Here is a 21,666-nt window from a genome sequence, read left to right as displayed (position 1 = left end):
TGGCGATTGACTCGCCTGACCGCAAACTCACGCTGGGAGGATCTTCAAGTTCATCGCTGAGAGGTTTCCTGTCTATCGAGACAAATACAAGAAATTTCACCATCGCCACGAACACTAACTAGACCTCCAAAAACCCTACTGTATGCCCACATGTTGTCTATGTTTCTATACACGTGTTTATTGCTTTTTTAATTTACAATGGAGTCAATGTTTACTTTTTAAAATAACACATTTAAATCTTTCAGATGTAATGGCGTTTAGGGAGTGATGATGCATTTATTATACTGGAATTAATAATACAAACGAAAGTACAAATTTCACAACCTGCACCACATAAATCAACAGCATTTGTGTTTGACATTATTTTACCGTTGTTTCTCTCGCATCTCAACAAAAAAGCAAGAATAACTTGTGGTTTATATCAGTTTGGGTGTGTTTTGATAGAATTATAATCACAGATATATATGCTGTTTGTTTATAAGGTGTATGAATGCACAACTAACGCTGGTTCTTACGGATTTACACGAATTTACAGTCTGGCGGGTGATTTGAAGTTGCGGCTGACACCTCGGATTTAGGACATTTCCCACTTTAAGTCGGAAATCATTTCCAGAACTGCGCTCTTCTAATGTGTCCATAAATACCTTTAACGTTACTAAATCATAGAAAAATTTATGTTTTAATGTGACTTCTTACTTTTAATTTCACTTAATCCAGACACTCCGGGGCTGCGGAGGCAAATAACAGACAGGTTGCCTGAAACGCAACATAAGACGCACGACGTGTATGACAGAACAGTCGCTGTGGCAAAGGAACCAGTCAAACCTGACCTCTAAAATATAGAATTCAATATAAAGTGTGTAAATCCTGCATCACACCCAGATAAGAGAGAAAAAAATGATTTTTAAAAAGATTTCTCGGACACTGCGGATGTCAGAGGCTCATCGGGCGCTTGAATATGATGCGATACCTCAACCAGCCGCTTACACACGCATGTCACTTCTCACAAGTCATCTCTGCATATTTAAATGAGACAGGAGTAGCCTAAACATTTATATACTTAAGCTTTAATTCCACATTCATAAGATACCTTAGAACATTTCAATAGAGACATTAGACATCATTCAGCAAGGCAACAAAAGCCATTGCAGAGGCAACAAAATGTGGCTAGAACAACATTTCTACTGTAATTAATGATATAAATATATTCCTGTTATCCGGTTTACTTCAAACAGATCAACGTGAACATGTTTGACACTTCAGTTGTCAAAAAATGGCCTCTCGGCCGATTCATCCAGGCACAAATTCGAGTTTGACCTGTGATGGACCCGTTGAAGTAATGCTGCAGGAGACCTCTGTGCTCTCCGTTATTGATTTTGGAAATGGGGAGGGGAGGTTCATGGGTTGAAGCTCGAGCAGCCCCTCATCATCACTCCCAACAGCCCCTGTGGCACCCAGCTACCCACAGTGGGAGGTGAACCCCCTGCTCTGAGAAGAACCTGCCAAGACTATCAAAAAGAAGAGATTAAGGGTAAAAAATATTGAGCGATTGAATGTGTAAGAGAAAGATAAAATGATAAGAGGAACAAAGGGATGCAGGAATGGTAAAATCCTAGCATTTAGAAGTCCTGATCAGTTAGTCCCCTAAGGTGCATTTCTTAATGAGACTTTCACAAAAGGCAGCAGCAGCGAGACAGCGAGATTTTGAGAGGGATAGGTTTCATTTTCCTTTCCTTAAAAATGAGATATTACATGGCACATGAGGTCGGATTCGAGACGTGGGATCGAACGTTAGCATGTTCAGTGGGTGGCTGAGGAAGGCCTTATTAATTAAACCTCGGGGAGTTGTGTGCATTTGAATGTCATAGAAATAGCGGCCACAGCAGGAAGAGAGAGTGGGTACAGAAACATGTTGACTATGCATTAAGGCGAGAGAGATCAAGTTAAAGAAACGCTGCCTCTGCATGCTAATTTACACACGGCTATCCCCGTACGCGCATGCCAGGCCCCTTCGTCCTCAGAGTTATTAATGCTTGTCATTAGCAATGTTATGCTTGAGGACAGGGACTGGAAACTAGCAAATTTACATGGGACAAATATTGACAATGGCGTGCTCCCGAGTATTCAGAGAAGAAAAGAGCCAAACTACATTAACGCATGGTAATTAACCACAGGGGCCCGCAGATCCAGGGTGGCAGATAAATTGGTCCCCGAGTTGCTTAAGACAGAGTCTTGAGCTAATCCTTCATTACAAAAAGATAAATGCAAACGACATCATTAGCATAAAACTGATAAGAAGTTGAATTCTTCTAGTTCATTTTGAACGGATGGCTTTACACGGTTTACAAGGTTTCTAATTGCAGGCAAAGGGAAAAATGAGTGAAGAGGCAAAAAAACGATGGAAAAAACTAAATTATAAATAAGACATAAGGAAAACGATGGACTGGTTTTTTACATTATTTGTACAAGGACAGATTTAGATACCAGATCAGAATCATATTTCAACCCAAAAATGTAAAACATTTCTGAATTGATGTAAATGAAATAAAAAATCTGGTACAGAAAGAACCAGCTCTCAGATAAAAAGATTTTAAGTACGGGTAAATCCAGCCGGGAAACACTGCTGTAAAAACATTCTGTTGGTTCAACAATATAGAAATAAGATAGTTTACCAAAAATGAAAATTCTGTTATCCTTTACTATATGTAATTTCATACCGGTAAAAAGTTATTTGGAAGAATGTTGGCAATTTTCTGTTCTGGAACTACCATAGTAGGAAAACATTTATGGTAGTCAAAGGTGCCCTCAAAATTGTAAGGCAACCAGTTAACTTATTTTCTTTAACTCAAAGTTGACATCTTTTTACAGTGCAACATAAATATGGAAAAATATATAAATATTCTGAAATTACTTTTTCAAATTTTCATCTGTTGTATAAATAAAACTGCAGTATTTAATGCTACTCAGTAAAGACCATTTACAATCATTACCCAGATATTTGAACATCAAGGGTGGCATGGATTTATATGGCTCCACGTTGCGCCACAGGCCTGAAATCAAAATCCAGAGTAAAAGCATATGATAATTAGATTATTAATTATTTTGAAAATATTTTGATGCAAGCAAAAGAACTCATCAATTTCTGTCCTTGATAACGTCCTTCATGAAAGCGATTTTCTTTGATTAGAATTAAGAATGAACACGGTTGACCCACAACTAGTTCCTAAAACATCAATGATATTCTATACAACGTATAACATACTGTCTACCTCAAGTTTAAATCAGTGAATATCAAATCGTACGATCATTCTAACGTATAAATAGTAAGGGCTCTTTTTCTGAAGTTGATCCAGACAATGATGATGTGTTTATAAATTGTTAAAAAACAATCCTACCCCAAAGATCCATTTAAGTAAGCGCAAAAGAATGAGACAAAAAGTGTATCGACGGAATTAACATTTTAATTTCTTCCTCAGAAATACTTTAAAGGCGTTACTCAGTAGAATGAATAGAATTTTATGAAAATGGTGCAATTTTAGCACCTTTGTTGTGTGAACTGCGGTCAGATGTACATTGTGTTGTGTTTACGCAGACATCAACACACGTGTCAAAAACATTATACATTCAAATCAAAACAAAGCACAATAATTTATACTTCATTAAACACCAGATCGATAATAATCTATTTTGCTTCTCATTAAAGTCATTTGTGATTTCCGCAATGTGAAAATGTAAAAAAAAACCCGAAAACGATGCAAGTCTTGCATCATTTTATCGTTGTGCAAAACAAATGTTTTTCTTTTTTGGAGGCGAATCAATGCATTGAATTATTTAGCCAAGAATAAATCTGTTTGTTCTCGGAGGCACAGGACTACAAGGATGTAGGAGCAGAGCAACGGGTGGAGTGCTGCATAGACAAGGGCCATCCACTGCCAAGCAGGGCACACACTCCATCTTACAGACTCCAGCTCCCCCCTGTCTTTTTTTCCTCTGGTCAGGCGTTTTTGCTGACTGCAGCTTGTAGTGTGGCCAGTTCCTCTGTCAGCACTTTGCCTTCCTTCATCTTCACCAGCATGGCGTCCATCAGCAGGCCTGCAGAGGGGATCTGGGGAGAGAGAGGAGAGGGGAAAGAAAAGAAAAACCTGTCAAAAAGTACAGTGAGGCTTTTTTGCTTGGCGTTCTTTGACACCAGACAGTTTCTCCGGGGTGTCTTTTGCTTTGATGACGATTCTCGACTTTGGACTTCACGCTGATTAATTATGACAGGGAACAAATTCAGGGAACAGGTCGCTGAGGCGCGAATATTTTCTGGAAAAAAACTATAAATCGCATTTCCTCAAATAGTAAATGGGATTGTTTTGAGGTTTGATTTGCCAGCGTGCCACTCAAGGCTTGACACCGTTCTCCGTGATGCAACGATTGAGAAAGGAATGTTAAACCGTGTGTGCGTGTGTTATAAACTTAAGCCAGACGTGAAGGATGTGTTAACATAAACTATGACGTAGCTTTCTTCTTTCCCCAAATCCGTCTCAAGGACACTGTGGTAATTAGCATTGGGGCATCAAAAGGCTGCATGATCCATAAATATTGAAAAAATAAATGTATTTTTTATATTGCTCATTGAGCGACTTTTCGCACACAAAGATTCTTTATTCGACTCATTCTGACCGAAATGGAGATACAGCGTGTTAACCCAAGTGCAAATGTATTTAGGTAGCGGACCTAAAATAGACGCAGATACGCATCCTAAATGAAGAGGAAAAAAGTCCAAAGGGAGAAAAGTGTGTCTCATTAGGGAGAGAGGGAGAGCAGTGTTTCCCCGGAGGCAGGTGTAAGATTGCAGTATAACCCAGTGTATGTGCTGACTTCATCAAAAGCTTGCTTGAGCTGCACTAAACTTCACATACACAAGAAATGGCTTCGAGGGCTCCAGCAAAGGAATGCCATATTTAATTATGCTTAAAAAGGTGTAATTTTATGGGACGACGTAGAAAGCTATCTGATGCCACGCTAGCCTGGGAGGCCCGAGTCACATCTTGGCTGTGCTCTCTCGAACAGGCCCACAGGGATGGCAGACTCAGTCATTATCATGTAACAGCTGCTTTAGCAGGTAATCTTCTCCCTTTGGACAGCCCTAGTGAGCTGTTCACTATTCAGCAAAGCTCTCTTTTGGGCTGTGTTTTCATTAACACGCCCAGGAGTTGATTCTGAATCGACTGGCCTGGCCTGAGGAGAAGTGGGAAAAAACCCCGGCAACAATATGAAGGTGTTTTATAGTCCAATTAAGTGACGCTAGTTTCATAGAGTGTGAAGACGCCTGGGGCGAAGCTACAGGCCTAGTCACAATACACTCTGAGCTTCATCTTGCTAAGACACACACTCACACCATCAGACGCTCTCTATAATGGATTGATCAGGCTCCTTTTGTTATCAGCATTAAGCGAGCCCTTTGTGGGGCCAATCTGAGTGCAAATCAGAAGAGGATGTGTGAAAGGAAGGTCGCGTTGGCATCGACGTGTTTTGGGAAATTAATAATAAAAAGTGTTTAAGTTTGGCTTGGGGGAGGAGGCAATAGCAGTGACACTTAACATTTCAATCTTAAATGCCATTTCAATGGCACATGTCAATACACTTCTAAGAGAAACAAAAACTGATATTTATCTTAAAACACTAGTTATTAAAGAATAATAAAAAGAAATGATAAGATCTTATATAATAAGGGTTGTTATATTTTAGCAATTATTACCAAAGGTTTTACACATAGTGATAGCTCGGATGTCAATATCTGATGGTTTAAATATCCATGTGAATTCTCTCTTCAAGGATTTTTCTTTGTGAATTTTAAAAGCACAGAAAACTTCCATAGTCAGGTGAACTGTCACATGCATAACGTTCCATATTCCTCATTCAAATGAATGATTTTGTGTTCTACAAAGAGCCATACCTTCTCCATTTGTTGGGTATTATTGTTTCTGGTTTGCACATTTTATTAATAAAAAAAACCTACAAACGGCAGACTTCTTGGTCACATGCATAACACATACATGTTTTCCTCATTAAAAATAGAAAACTCGTGTATAGTCTGATTCTTTTCTGATGTCTGGACTTTATCATCAGTAGTTAAGTCAACATAAACAGACGGTTCAAAAACATTCTCCGAGATCTTATTTCAAGTTTTGACTGAAAACGTCACATCCATAACGCTTGAATTGCACCTCTGGCACACTCAAAAGATGGCAAGTATATGTGTAGTGTGTGAGTTATGAAAATTTTTAAATATCTCATATTAAGCATCGTTGCTTCCTGCCAGCGAAACCTCCCAAACCGCCACTGACTATTTTTAATGCCACTCGACAAATTCTCACCCATGTAGGCCACTGCGGAGTGCGGAAGAAAAACACAGCTGATGATCATAGAAGAATATAAAGCTTTCTGATCTTTGATCTTCACACGTTTAATTTGAAATCAAAATGATTGAACGTGGGAATAACAAAAACATACACACACAACAACCAAAACACCCAAGACCTACTAAAGTCTGCATTTGATTAGAAGATAATGAATGTGTCACATGTGGGAAAACAAGAGATCAGGTAAGAAAATCAAGCATAGCACCAATCTATTCTTCTGTGCCAGTAATTACCCACCCTGCACTGCCTCTCTTCTCCATTCTCCCTTTCACGCCACTGGAGACCAGTATGAAAGGGAATTGGACACTTGGGGCTACAGATACTTGTAATTAAAACTCCTTCTTTTTTTAAATGTTGTTTCTTCCATCGTCAGGTCTATACAACCTGAACCGGTACATCTGACCTAAATACACTGTAGAATAAATACGGACTCCCACTCGGAAGTCTTTGTTCCATCTCTCTCATTAGGAACTGATGGAGGGGAGGGAACAGAACGAGGATCAAACAATAGCACGGCGCTCAGAAAAGACCGGTCGGCTGACGGTGCTGTCATGTCAAGTTCACTGGTGCTTGACATCACAAGCGCTGATAAATCTGACTGGAGTGACAGTCATTATATAGAAGGCTGGTGTTTAAGCGATGGCGGCTGGAAAATCTCCAGACGGGGAATGAAATAAGTCAAGCAACGGATCCGACGTCGACATTTTTTAGAAAGCTGAAACAAAGATAGATGTTTCTCCTACTGTAGATTGATGTCAAGCTAATGAACAACATCAAGTGGATTACTGGTGGAACGTGAAGGCTGGGACCTTGTGTTAAATGTGTTGGATTATTTTAAATATACATATAAATTCAAGCGAAAAGTAAGGACCGTAATCGAGGAGTGTTTTCTTTGTTCATCGTTGCCTGAGGGAGCTTTACTGTGGGCTGCAGGCTCTGCCAACTTCAGTCACTGCATTAATTGCCACAGTAATTATAAGTTTAATTAGTGCCACTTCCCACATACATGTAGTGGGTGTACAATGTTTTGCCCCCAAATCAAGACGTCGGTCCAAAAACAACAACAAATAAAAAAACACTTTAAGAGCACTCGAAACAGAAAAGCCTTCCCGTAAGCACCGCATACATTCAATACAGTGGGATTCTTCGGCCCTTCGAGTTCCAGCTCCGACGGTCACGAATTAATACATTAAGGATGTAGGGGGCCCACGACTTCTAAAATGATTATGTGCTGTCAGGCCGAGATGAATGTGGTTGATAAATGACTGGAGGCAGGGTGGCTCAGTTCATTAGCTCTAACAGTCATTTCCGTCTCTTCATAAAGGCCGTGGTGTTATAATTTACCTCTAGTCAATAATTAGGAATCCACAAATAAACGCAAGCAATTAAATGTCTACTGCTACTGGGCGAAGGGGGTCCCTGGGCTGGATGAGGGTCTGTGGGTGGACACTCGTAGCTCGGGATGGGTTATTCACGGCCTGACACATTAAGCCGTCGGGAGCACTGCGCTCTAAATGCTTATAGGTTGGCAACGCTATTCCCAGGTTGTGACCCTCGGGTGAGGAAGCGTTGTTGTTTCATTAAGAGAGATGGGAAGGGGTTTAGAGGTGCTTTGTGCACGTTGTGGCCAGAAAACGTGTGGAAATAAAAGAGAGATGCGCCATCCGAAGAGAGCTAAACGTTCGTTAATGGCATACGAAGCCAGCAAAGCAAAAAACACGTTGTGGCACAGACGACGGATCATAAGCAACAGAGTGTACGCCTTCAGGTGCGTTTTAGACGGGTGGATAAATGACGTGGCATCTCTTCAGTTTTTCCCTTCCAAAACACGCAGACTGAGCCCGACATTATTCTGACATGCGTGAGCTTGTTATGTTGACATGTGGCACCGGAATGACGGCTGCGCTATTGACAGGGCCACAGCGGTAATAAGACGTCGTCACAGTGGTACCTCCATTAGTTGCTGACAGTGACAGCTCGCGCCATATACAGAGCCTGACAGATGAAGCGCGCGCACACACACGAGTTTGCACGCATCACTGTGCTCGACTGTTCACAAAAACGGCCACCGGCCTGACATGTAATGCCCATTGAACTTCTACCAGGTGTTTATTGTAAATGAAGGAAGAGATGATTTTTTGACCTCGTCCAAAGGTAGCTTTGGTGTATCGCATGAACATCAAGGCATTTGCACGCAAGCATCCCATAAAAAAAACTGCCACTATTGACTGAGAGGTCCGTGTCTTCTTACCCCCTCCCCCAAAAAAGAGAACATTAAAAAAAGCTAACCTGCCAATAAACTCGCCTTGATCACTAGCCAGAGCAAGAGTCACCCTCCCTGCAGAGTACGTTAAGAAAAAACAGAGGATGAGCGAGTTGAAAGAAAAGAAAAACTAATGCCCGGGTCACAGTGTTGGTGTCAGCATGCTTCTCTTGGGACAAGAGCCGGTCTCAGCCTTGTCATACAGCAGGCAGTTGTGTCGGTCTAGCAGAGAACACGTCGATAGCAACTTGCCTGTGAAGAGTCTCCAGCGGGCCGCTTCTCTGTTTGTGTGTATGTGTGTGTATGTGTCAATAGTAGCCTGCTGGTGGAGAGTCTCTAGTGGAGCTCGGCTCAATCTCCCTGCATCGACAGACCTGCCAGATCAATACTTGGCCCACCACTAACAAGCTGCCTCGGGGTCTCACAGCCCAGCAGAGGAAGCGAGAGAGAGAGAGAGAGTGAGGGGAAAAGAGAGTAAGCTGCCTGATGGCAGTCGCCCGAGTCCTCTAAAGCGCAAGGCGGTGAGAGGCAAAGACGTGCAGATGGGGTGTAGAGTGGTCACTGAGGTCAACGGTCACTGCCACTAGCGCTGTAGTGTCATGTTAGAGCCCATGAATTATACTGGATATACATTACAGGCTGACAATCAAACACACAAGCACACACACCAGAGTTTCTGTTAGCATACGTTTTTTCTTGTCTGACATATTAAAACAAAAATGTCTGGTACAAATATTACCACAATGCAGGTAAGACAGATTTGAATTCCCAGAACAGTAGAGACAATATACTGTACTGTACGTGCAAATATTTTTAAATCTGATATTAACATCATTTCCATTAGCCTAACCAGGTACAGAACAATGTTTTACTTTATTTCTCCTATCATTCTGAAAAGAAATAAAATCATTATTATATCTGTGACATATTAGTGTGTCTGAAACGATTATGTAACATTAAATTAATCTAGCATCAAAAGCACCTTTTTACACATCAAATGTTACCCAAGATTAAAATTCGGACTATATGATGTGTTCATTATAATAATAATAATAATCTATAAATTAAAACAAACATAATATTTAGCAGTGCATCTATTTCTGTATGTTAAAACTCTATGTACGCACGATGGGAAGAGATCATTCACTTTTATTCCATTATTTCACATATTGTAATGCTGATAGCATTTATTGTGCTAATTTATTCACCCCTTCTACCCAATTTATTGTACGAAAGAAAAGATAAAATATCAAATCATAACAATACATTTATCTAACACCTAAGAATAAGGTTCCAACTAGTAACACAATAGATTTGTAACAAACAAACAATATTTCTACAGAATTTATCAATAATAATATATGTAAGTTTCAACATGTATTAATACATTTTTTAAATCAGAAGCTGTTGTTATAGCTTGATGCTAGTAAATGAATGGGTCCTTTTTGTGGCGTTTATTAATAACCACGTGCCAACGTGGCAGCACTCTTATGTTTTAATGTGCAACATGTTTCCAAACTCCACGGCGCCAGAATAAATGTTAGATTGGGAGACAAAGATTGTAGGGATTGTCTTTTCATGGAGTATGAGATTAACCTTTTGAATAAGAATTAGTTTGTGCTAATGTTGTGGCTGATTTGTAATTGACAACAATTATAATACAATTTGGATAATTGAATAACTATCAAAATAAAACATGAAACTATTTTTGTTTCCTCAAATATTTTCATATGACATTTTTCACAAATAAATAATAATAATTGCGAGAGGCTCTTTTCTGGTATGTAAAAACGCTATGTGTTAATAGTTGCACATTCAATAATTCATAACTGTAAGTTTCCTCTCTTGAATCTCATTTATCTATGTGACATTCCATGACATATCTTATACGAAGCTCATTACAAAAGACTCAAATTAAACAATGAATTATAACAATTTGTTCTCTTTCACTGACACCAGCTTATAAAATGTGTTTCACAACGTCCTGGTAACTTTTTTCAAATTTCAAAAATGTATGTTTTAACTTTTGAAAAATGACAAACTAAAAGATCTACTAACTAAATTGTAGCAATTGTCTCTGTAACACACACTCATTTGAAAGAGCTGCAGCCTCTAGATGTGGCATGTGTTGGCCGCATGTAATTGTAGCTGTCTGTTTTTCCAAAAAGCATTACATTTTAAAACAAAAAAGAAATGGCAGTGATCACACCTCATAAGGAGTAAATTAGTTCATTTTATAATAGGGTTAGCATTATAAATGAACTGATGTTTTATATTACTCTAAGAATATTCTATACAAAATTATGTAAATTGTGAAATGATGTCATGACATCACATCATAATTTAGCTACTTTCAGCAACAAATCAACCAATTTCTCCTTAATATTAGTTGGCAACAGTGCTCTCTTTACTAGATCAGAAGCACTAGGGATCTGCCGTTTGTTTTCAGACAGAGGCTAAAAGACAACCAGCTCAAACTGTAGTGAATTTTAATCTGTATCAGAAATGTGCTTTTAATGAGAGCCAGCAGAGGCACATAGTTTAATATCAGCCCACTAAATTCGGTTGAGTGGGCTAAACGTCGGGATGGGGTTTCTGGCACCCCTGCTGTGTATTAATAAATACATCTGAACTGTTTCACCAGACTCAAGCTTTCAGTTGTCCATCATTTTAGATCTTTGATAACTTGTTGTCTGTATTGACAAGTCATTGTATGTCATCACATGACTATGACTTTGAAAATGATGGGCTTAAATGATCACCATAAAGGCACGAAGAACACACCCACAGGTGTTAACTGAGTCCTTTGTGAAAAACGGTACTTCTGGATAAATCAGACTACTTTTGTAAATTAAGAAAAATGCTAAATCAGGTACCATACAATATCTATAAAATCTAAGTCTATAAAATAAGTCTATAAAATCAAAATGATCAGAAAATATTTATATTTAGATTAAAATACAGCACATTTGGACATTTTTACAACTCAAGACTACATGAGTGCCAAATAACAAATCTGCGCAATCTTCCATTATGTACCATCATAAAATAATGATTTTTCTTTTTAGCAATTATATGAGTTTCTGCTAAGAAATTTAATTTCACTTATAGCAAAGAAACATGTATTAAATATGCAAAAAAGCATGCAATCATGAGCAACGCAAGAGCTGACACTTAAAATGAATTGACTATTTATAAAGCAAGATTTTAAATGATCAAACTTTAACAAATTAAATCAAAATATTTGCACAAAATGCGTTTGATAAACGGAAGTCAAACCTGCTGCTGTAGGATTTGTTGAACACGCTCGCTCCAATTTGTCTCTGCCCCACGACCTGCACACGCCTCCTCACACTGCAAATCACAAACATTTAACACAACACAGCCAGAAATGCCATTAAAAGGCATGAAGAAACACTCCAAACTTATTTTGAGTGGGTGTGTGTGAGTGCTATGGTGTCATTAGATCACCCCAAAGGCTGTGCATCTTAAAAATCATTTTATTCTTAAACATTTCCCAGCGTGTAAAACACCCATGCACATGATTTTGGTCAGGTCCTAGAAAATCACACTAGGCCAAAACTTCTGTTATTATGGCTTTTGTCTTTGTTATTTGTGTTTAATCTCTAATTATCTGTAACTTCCACATCGTAGTCAACACTGACCTCATCCGTTTCAAGCATGTCCACCAGGTCAGTCTCTGTCATGTTGAGTATAGATGCGGCTTTCTCTAGTGAGCATTTAGACACTCTGTTTCCTTCATTTAAACTCTTCTGTTTCCTCCTCAAACGTGCTTTAGTGTCGTCCACCTCCCGTGCCACTTCGTGAGCCAGTGCCTTTAAAAAAAGGAAGGATTAAAAAAGTAAACAAGATCATTGTCTAAGTTAACATCTAATGGTGTAATGAACTCGCTGTGAACACCAGCTCCACATTTTGGGATGATTTTGTCGAACAGGGAGCGAACCGAATGGGTGCCTGATGCTCTTGACTTTTGATGTAAGACGCAGTAAACGTTGAAGGCTCTCGCGTCGATTTGAAGAGGAATTAAACATAACAGACCCGGAGTCGTAAAAAAAACTCCACATTGAATTTATTTTTGTTTTTGCATGGCGCATATGTAAAGCACTCGGAAGAGTATAAATAATGGGTGAGATGAGAGGCTATTAAAATGACGGTGGGGAACGCCGGGTCTTATTCTTTGTTTAGGCCGTCGAGGGCTGAGCTAAATGGGAGTTGTTGCTAAATACTAAGAGACAATTAAATGTTAAAGCTGCCACTGTACATGAGAAAGTCAATAAAGTGAGCTCCCCTTTGTTTCATTTTCAGCTTATTGATCGTTGCAATAATCTCCTGTATCATTCCCCATAAGCCTTGTGAAAACCTGACCTTGGAATGGACAGTTTGCGTGTGCGTGATTCCCCTCACTCATGGTCCCGGTTAACCCACAGAAGTATAAGTGAGAGCAATCACATGCGGTTGATCGGAGCGCAGTTCTTTGGGGCATGCTCCATTTCCCACATTCCCCCATCACGGTTATTTGTTTCATAAAGCCTTCATCATAAATACTTCAAATGGATCTTCATTACATTTCAGGGGATGCTGCTGGATTACATAAAGGCCGGTCCTGGGTCCTTATCCTGTACACACAAACGCTGTTGTTCTTAATGCCGCAATGCCACTAAGAACTAAAGACAAAGTAAAACTGGTCTTGAGTTCTGAACGTCAATGCTCAGCTTGGACGTACTGCATGTAGCAATAGTCTAGTCGAAACAACAAATTTATGCAAATAGTTTGTGTTATAGGTCCACCGGGTTAGAAAATTCCAGTGCAATAAATTGCCGAACGTGAACTTTAACATCTCTTTGCTTTTTGCATTTACATACACAAACATTATTAAACCTGCAACATTGGGAATTCTCCAGAGGGATGCCCGGCTCATCAACAGCCTGTCAAAAGAGCGTACGACTTTATTTAAAGCTTAATACATATTCCCTGTCACTAGTCAAAGGCTAGATTCAATTGACCTAAGTCCGACACATGGAAAAATCCGGGAAGAGATTAAGTGAATTTATCACATGCTCTGCGCAGCTCCCCTGACCGCTTGTCGAGAGCCAGTCGAGCTGCGGAAAAGCGTGATGGGGGCCAAGAGGAGAAGGGCTCTTACCCACAATCACTCGAGCCACAGGGCCAATTTACCAGTTCTCTTGCAGAGGAGGAGGATTAGACAAGCAGAGGGGAAAGATTCCTCTATAAATGACTTAGCCGCATTAAACCACACTGGATTATATTAGAAGATAAACTGCTGAGGAAATTACTGAGAAAAGAAATTAGACTTTATCTTAAATCTTTGGTGACATACGTGGCATTTGGATTTATTTTGGACTCTCAACGCTATTTGAACAGGGAGGCAAGCGTTTACAGACCACAATGTAAAGGCTGGACGCAGGCTTAAAAATACACTTAAGCTCGAAAGTTTAGGATCACTTACTTTTTCTTAGTTTTTCTCCACTTTCAGTACAATAGTAAACTCATAAAAACCGTGGAATACCACAATTACAACTGTGGGAAATGTGTTGTGACTAAAAGCATCCAAAATGAACATGTTATGTTTAAGCATCTTCGAAGTAGTCACTAGGGCAGTGCGATATTGAAGAAAAATGCAATATACGACAAGGTGTTTAATACTGTGCTGTGCGGTCCGCGATACGTTAATGCTTTAAGTCTGTAATATAAATATAATCCATATTAAAATATATTTAGAAACTAAAAATTATACAACCAACATACAGCCACAGAAGAAATTAAGAAGCCATTTGAAATCAGCATTTTTAGATGTAGCTACTGTGGCCATTCCAGTTCAGTGTCAAACCTCAATGGTGACAAAAGCAATGTGAAAGACATGACAGATGAAAACTGATATCCATTGAGGTTATCACATAAAATAATTTTTTTTATATTTTCCTAAATACATGTACAAATATTACTGTTGCTTAAAAGTGAATAAGAACTTGTTTCCTATGCAGTTTTTGAGGTCTTAAAAAATACAGAGCATCTTTTCTGGAATTTCCGTTTCAGCTGTTTATATTTTCTGCAAATAATTGCCAATAGAAACAATATTTTTATTCTAATTTAGGATAAATATTGTAAGCGGTCTCTGAAATGGTCTCTTAATTTTATTAATGTTTCACATTATTTGTGATTATTGATCATCTTCGCACAGTCGCTCTGCTGCCTGAAACACTGATCAAATATAACTTTTGGAATTTTTCAACTTATTTAGTTATTGCAAACTATTGAGATATGCATATTTGTGAAAATTCGATTTGTAGTGCAGCCCTAGTATAACAAGCTTTGAATAAGCAAATTCGTACCTTTGGTTTATCATCGAGCTTCTTGAGATCTCAACCTGAGAAGCTTTTTAAACACTATTGAAGGATTTTCCAGCTATGCTGGAGGCTTAATAGCTACTATTTACTCATCATTTTATCCAAGTAATCCAGTTCTAAAATAATATTTGTTCAAATAAAACAAATATCAATTTTACTAATACCAGAAGATAATATGTTACCACGATATTTTTTGTCTAAAAGTCATTTTAAACACAGAGACACAAGAAACCTTTTTGCGAAGTGCTCCTCAACTTTTGACCGGTAATGTATAGTCATATAAAAATGTCTTTATGACTGGAATAGGCATTTGTATGAAAATCTGGACTAGGAAATATAATCAATTACTCGTGGCCCCAAACATTTGCATAATTCAAGCTCTAAAAATGGCATTTTAATCATCTCATAAGATGCTTCTTGAACCTTCCTGACAGGATGGCATGTTCAAAGCTCATCAATCCATGACAGGGGAATGTAGGCCAGAGAGCTGAGCTGTCTACAGGGACCATCATTAACAGGCTAGCAGGAATCAGCTACAGGTTAAATATGTTGACTATACGAAACCACAGGCTACAATACGCGCTGGGTTTGACAACAGTGTGCGCTAAATATCGCTTTAAATTGAATTACGTAGAATTCAACCTAAATATACGAGACAAAGGCAAAACGTGAATGTAGGACAGGTCAGACACCTCGATGAATGTGCGGAGTTGATGCAGCTGAGATTCAGCGAGCGTGAGTTTACTCTGCATTATTTCCAGAGTCTGTGTGCTCTGCTGGACCAAACCGTGCATCTGTTTAGAAGCAGCCTGCTCCAACTCAGCCATGGCCCGATCACACTCCGTTACCCGCGCTTGCAGGACAGACAATCTTTGCTCCTGGGGAGACGCACACAAATAGAAAGACATTTTTTGGGTTAGGGAACCGCCTGTAAAGCGATCGGTCACAGTTATCGGTGTGAATGATTGTATGTGAAAAAGGAAAATAGGTAAAGTCGGTTCGGTGATTAAAGGAGTAGTAATGTTGGTAACCAAAAACCGTTGGTCCCCACTGACTTCTATTGTATGGACACAAAACCAATGCAAGTCAATGGGGACCAACGGTTTACTGTTACCAAAATGTTTAAAAATATCTTCTTTTGTGTTATGTAGAAGAAGGAAAGTCATACATGTTTGAAATGACAAGAGGGCATGTAAATCATGACCATTTCATTTTGAATGTGAACTATCCCTTTTAACAAATCAAGAATGTCTATTCCAGCTTTGTATTAGACCCAGACTTTACTTTATAAGACTTAAAATGGCAACTAGTGCAATGATAAAATGAAACCACAGATCAATAGCAGAAGAAAGGTGTAGAAAAATTGGGGCAAAGTTTGGCATTGAGGCCAAACATCAAACAACTCTGATGGTAATTATGTGAATAAAAAAACATTACAAACACAATAAAAGAAAACTAAAACTGAGTGGAAAAACATGAATGGTGCTGAAAAACCTTTTTCTGTAGCTCCTCTTTGACTTTTTGGCTGGTTGTCATATGTTGTTTCTTTTCCTCAGTGGCAACTGTCAGTCTTCTCTTCAGAGAATCGACCAGAGCTTTCCGGTTAGTCGACTCTTCTGAGAGAGATTTTATCTAGTATATAAAAAAATTATTAACCAAAGCTGGAGTCTCCACTCCCCAACATTAAATGACCTCAATATGCTTCCATAGAATAAAATCAAGAAATTGTAACTCGGTTATGCATACAGTAGATGGAGCATAATTCATTATTCTATATGGCTGTCACTGTTGTTTTAATGTTCGAGCAGGACCTACTTTCTTCTCCAGGTCTTCGGTCACCGCTCTGTGACTCCTCTCAGAGTCCTGACAGATCTTTAGTCTGCTCCTGAGATCTTCCAAAAGGTGCCTTTTCATTGTCACATCTCTCTCTAACAAGCTGACCCTGTGAACATACAGTACAAGCATGTCTATAAAATATATTATTACCACAATGGTCCACAGTTTTTTATTGTCTTTCTGTTTACCTCCCAATAGAAATGAAATAAACTGCATTAAATAATTCCAAAAAGGTTCTATCCAGATGGCCTATGATCAAACACTCTCGAGTGAACAAGATGATAAAAGCGCCGGAATATGTTAACATTCAAGGCCTGTCTTACTGACCACGGGTTTGACCAAAGCCGCTGTAATGATGAGCAAAGGTCCTTTTTAAATAAATATCCACAAATTCCGGTGAGAGAGAGAGAGAGAGAGAGAGAGAGAGCCCGAAGCAAATGCGCTGAATAAATGTGAGAGCTTCTTATTGGAGTGACATTAAATTAAACAAGACCGGGTGGCCTGGGGACATGGAGTCAGGTTACCGAACAGAGCCATTAATGAGAAAACCCATATTGACCCCTTTGCAGTGTGGATGTAGTCGTTTCTCCTGTTGACTTACAGTGATGCTTCACTCGCCCTCCCCCACTTCACTCCATCTTTTTCAAAGCTCAAGAGAGCAAATGGCAATTAGATCTATAACATTTATTCTAGGAACGCTCGTGCCCGACAAGAATAGCCGGATGATACTGATGGCCGGCGCGAGCAGCTTTTCTACGGGCGCCGGCTCGCTAAATTGCCTGAACGTTTTCCGTTGCACTCTTTCCTTTGTCTCTTTTTGCCGTCGAGGTGTTAGATTGCTAATTCGGAATGCATTACGGGTGCTAATACAGTTGTAAGTGCTTTCACGGATCATGGATGTGCAGTTTGCAGCAAAAAACAAAGGAGATGAATACATGTATGATATGGAAAGACAACAGGCGGCACATGAAAGGCAGGCCTTTATGAATAAGGCAGAGACCTCTGCGCCGGATATTGACTCAGGACATGGCAGCGCGCTTTGAAATTCACTTTTTTGAAGGCAGTGCAGCAGCCCCTCAGTGTTGGAGATGTATTTTTTACAGCGTCTAGACATGTATTTCATTTAAACGAGCCGAGTGGCGTAAGGCGGCTGCTGTTCACAGGGACTTCTCATCCGTGAATTTGCGTGTTGTCGCAGACCAGAGTTTTCACTTGCCTGTGGACATGGCCTGCCCTTCACGCACCGTAGAGTGTGCATTCTGAAAAAAATCCTACGCGTTTGGTCATTATCTTTGTCTAGTAAAAAGTATCCAAACATCCGTGAAACGAGACGTATTTACCCGCGAGGCAAACATGCGAAATAGCAAGTGCGTTTGGTTTAAGCACAAAACCTTAATACCAAAATGTGCTGCTTTTTCCCAAACTGCTATTTTTCCAGCAAAATGGCTAAAACAGGCGTTGAGTACAACATACTGTGAGGTAAAAGTAGGCAAGTGGATAGAAACAATAGGCAGTCTGACTTGGAGACAGGCATCTTATGCCAATAGCGCATAACTACACGAAAAGAAAATGACAGCTCTTCTGACTGTCTTTCCGGCTCTGTCTAGTATCTGTTTTAATAGGCGGCTCCATGGTCTGCGAACGGTGTGGAAGTTTACGCAGTCGCAGAGCTGCCACACGGTGGAATCATACACTGCAAATGTGACCCGGAGCCCAAGAGACAGAAAGAGAAGGAGCATTAACTTAGTAAAGCAGGGGGAATAGCTAAGACCAAGAAGGAAAGGGAAGCAGAAAGAGAGGGATAGAGAGCATTTACCTCTCGTGCAGTTCCTTCACTGTCTGATCTCTTTCATCTAACTGTGCCCTCAGGCTCTTGTTAGCAGCACTGTGTTTGCTCATCTCACTGCTGGTGCTCTGTGGAGAGAAAGAGTCACACATTTATCCTATCATCTGATATTCCCATCATGCACGACTCCGTTATGCATACAGAGCCATCAGGGCTCTTAATGTGGATGCTGTAATGCTAACCATAATCCATTCATACAGCTGCATGTCCTGTTTTTTAGGCTTGAATTAGATTTTATTTCATATTGTCGCACTGCATTTTTTGGTAACACTACAATAAGGTGCTATTTGTTAACAGTAGTAAATGCTTCAGCGAACATTAGCTGAGTTTAGTTTTTCAGTATTTAATAATCCCTGTTAATGTTACTTCATGTCAATACAGTTATTCATGTTAATTCATGGTGCATTAACTAATGTCAAATTAAATTGCAATAATGTATCAGTAAATGCTGAAATGAACACGAACAAACATTAATAAATGCTGTTCGATAAATTGTTCATTGTTAGTTTATTTTAGCAAATGCATTAACCAATTGTTAACAACAAGCACCTTATTGTAAAGTGTTACCCATTTTTTTGTACTTTAATACAATATCTCCAATATTATCTAGCAGAGATATCAAGTCTATATTAAATGTTGAAAGACAAATACATGTTGAAAAATGCATTTTAAAGGAAATGATTGACACACTGACTGCTCAGACACTAAGTAACCAAGCTCTGTGTATAGGTTCTTTAAGGGGCGAGTTGTAAAAATAATAAAAAGTGATCTATTTCGTCCGGCATTTGTTCAACCTCTGTGAATGTGTGTCAAGGTAAGAGGCACACACACAGTCAAAAAAACTCCTGATGACAGGACAAGGTGGGAAGTGGGAGGTCATGTAGGATGACGGCTATTTTTATGTACATGGCTTCAGTTGAAATGAACAGAAGACTTGCATACATGTGGTACACCACCAGCATATCCCAAACATACAGTCAAACTAAAATGTATTCAGACACATTCCACATGTCTCACATTATTACAGTTTATTCGCTTAAGTTTAGAAAATGAACTTAAATCTTGTCTGAACAAATTCAAGTTAATAATGCAAGATAACTTTGATAGAACGGTATGTAATGGATTAGGTTGAATAGCTGTCAGCTGATACATTTAAGTAAACAATTTAGGGCAACCAATGACAAAGCAATGCTTCATTTTGTTCAGTCTGTGGTGTAAAAAGATCCCATTAGCAATTAAAGCAAAAACACTTAAGCAAAACATGGTCAGGTCAAAGTGTCTGAATGTACTGGTAGACAACTAGATGAAGAGTTTTTGTGTATAATATGTTAAAAGCTGCCACTAGTAAAAAATATCAAAAATGATATCTGGTGTCTGAATCATTTTGGGTTGTCGCTTTGAACGATTACCAGATTCACTTAAAATATGCGCTTGTTTTTTATGTTTTATCTGCTTTGAATATTTTAATGGGCAACTTTTATTTATTTTGAGCAACTTTCACAATCTTTGACAGCCAAAAACCTAAGGTGTTATTTTTTAAAGCACACTTGAATTTGACTAAATGAACCCTTAAAAATGTCACAACAATATTATATCAAACCATTTTGTTTATGAAAAGACAGCATAAGCATTCCAGGACAATAGATTAGTTTGCTTTTAAATAATGAAACAAAAAGATTTAAAAATGAAGACATTTTCTGCTTATAAAATATTACTGGAACATGTTCATAGTTAATGTAATGAATCACTCCTGTGGATTGGTAGCTGCAAAACAGAAAAAATGTATGCAATAAAATACTGTGAAGTTTTCTGAAGTGTGATTTATAATAATAGAAAAGATTCAAAGCTGAATGTATCGACTCCTTTTAATTTGCATTTGAAACTAGACAACAATGTAGAACGGGAGATCTGTGTTGGATTTTGTAATACGCATAAGACTTTGAGCTCCTTGCAACAAATGGGTAGTAGAACTGTACATATTTTCACTGCAGCACAAACACACATTACAGGCCAGACACACAAAGACAAACAGAATCAAGTTAAAGCAGCTTACTAACTATATGTGCTATTTATACAGTAAACCCCCACCTTATCCAGGTTAAATTTCACGATTGATCTTTTCTTTTACATTACCTGACAGCACCTACATTGAGTGACAGTTAAGGAAAAACAACACCTGAATAATTCGAAACGCTAAATAATTCATTGTTACATTTACTGATTGTTGTTTTGTAAGTCTGTTTTATCCCAGAATTAAAGAATCAGTTTCGACGATTTGAAAACGGTATGTTTTTACATTGAAGGATGCTTTCTAAGGCTGCTTCAGACCACATACGCAAATCAAGAAGCATATTATTTATGCCATCTTAAAGAATCCGTTTATGGTGCAATCCATAACGTATATACACTATTCAAATCCTGCTTAAAACTTAAACTGCAGATATATCAGTAATCTATCTGAGGAGTAAAACTTAAAAGAGTTATACTGTTAAGAACAGCAGTAAAGAAAAAACAATCTTAAACAATGTGCATGTTTCCGGCAGACCAATAATAAACAGTTAATCATCTGTTGTTGTATATCTATCAAACGGCAAACCTTGAGTTGGTGTGTAAGCTGTTTGACTTGGGCCTGCAGGTGCTCGGGGGCTACAGCGGGGGGGTTGGCTGTCGTTTGCTGCCTTATTTGTCTCCACTGCTCCAGCTCCATCTGCAGAGACGCCTTCTGCTGCTCCACACCGGCCAGTTCGCATGCCTGCTTCTGCTCCCCAAAACACAAACACATTTCCCAGTCTCTTACAACAGCCGGTTAATGAAGAGGCAGATGAAAATCAATTAAGTGAGCAAAATGACAAGGAGGCAAAAAGTTTGATTAAACAGTTTCCGGTGAGTTTTTTGATTAAGGAGCATTTTTCAGTCTCAGGACAA

The 21,666-nt window shown here is 38.9% G+C and overlaps 1 protein-coding gene across 2 annotated transcripts in view; it reads right to left on the bottom strand.

The window, feature by feature from the left end:
- Window positions 1-3,440: 3,440 nt before the first annotated feature.
- cntln (centlein, centrosomal protein) overlaps window positions 3,441-21,666 on the bottom strand; it is a 68,125-nt gene continuing 49,899 nt past the window's right edge. For both annotated transcript variants that reach the window (XM_079463464.1, XM_079463465.1), the window contains 8 exons: window positions 21,338-21,499; window positions 18,712-18,809; window positions 16,875-17,001; window positions 16,554-16,691; window positions 15,752-15,937; window positions 12,339-12,509; window positions 11,953-12,027; window positions 3,441-4,105 (listed from right to left, as the gene is read on the bottom strand). In XM_079463464.1, coding sequence (XP_079319590.1) covers window positions 3,995-4,105; window positions 11,953-12,027; window positions 12,339-12,509; window positions 15,752-15,937; window positions 16,554-16,691; window positions 16,875-17,001; window positions 18,712-18,809; window positions 21,338-21,499 — 1,068 coding nt within the window. In that variant the 3' untranslated portion in view covers window positions 3,441-3,994. The remainder of the gene's footprint in view (window positions 4,106-11,952; window positions 12,028-12,338; window positions 12,510-15,751; window positions 15,938-16,553; window positions 16,692-16,874; window positions 17,002-18,711; window positions 18,810-21,337; window positions 21,500-21,666) is intronic.

This window comes from Barbatula barbatula, assembly GCF_947034865.1.
Source record: "Barbatula barbatula genome assembly, chromosome: 8".
NCBI classification, from domain to species: Eukaryota; Metazoa; Chordata; class Actinopteri; order Cypriniformes; family Nemacheilidae; genus Barbatula; species Barbatula barbatula.
The sequence above is the reverse complement of the archived record's forward strand: the minus strand, read 5'-3'. Positions and strand labels throughout refer to the sequence as shown.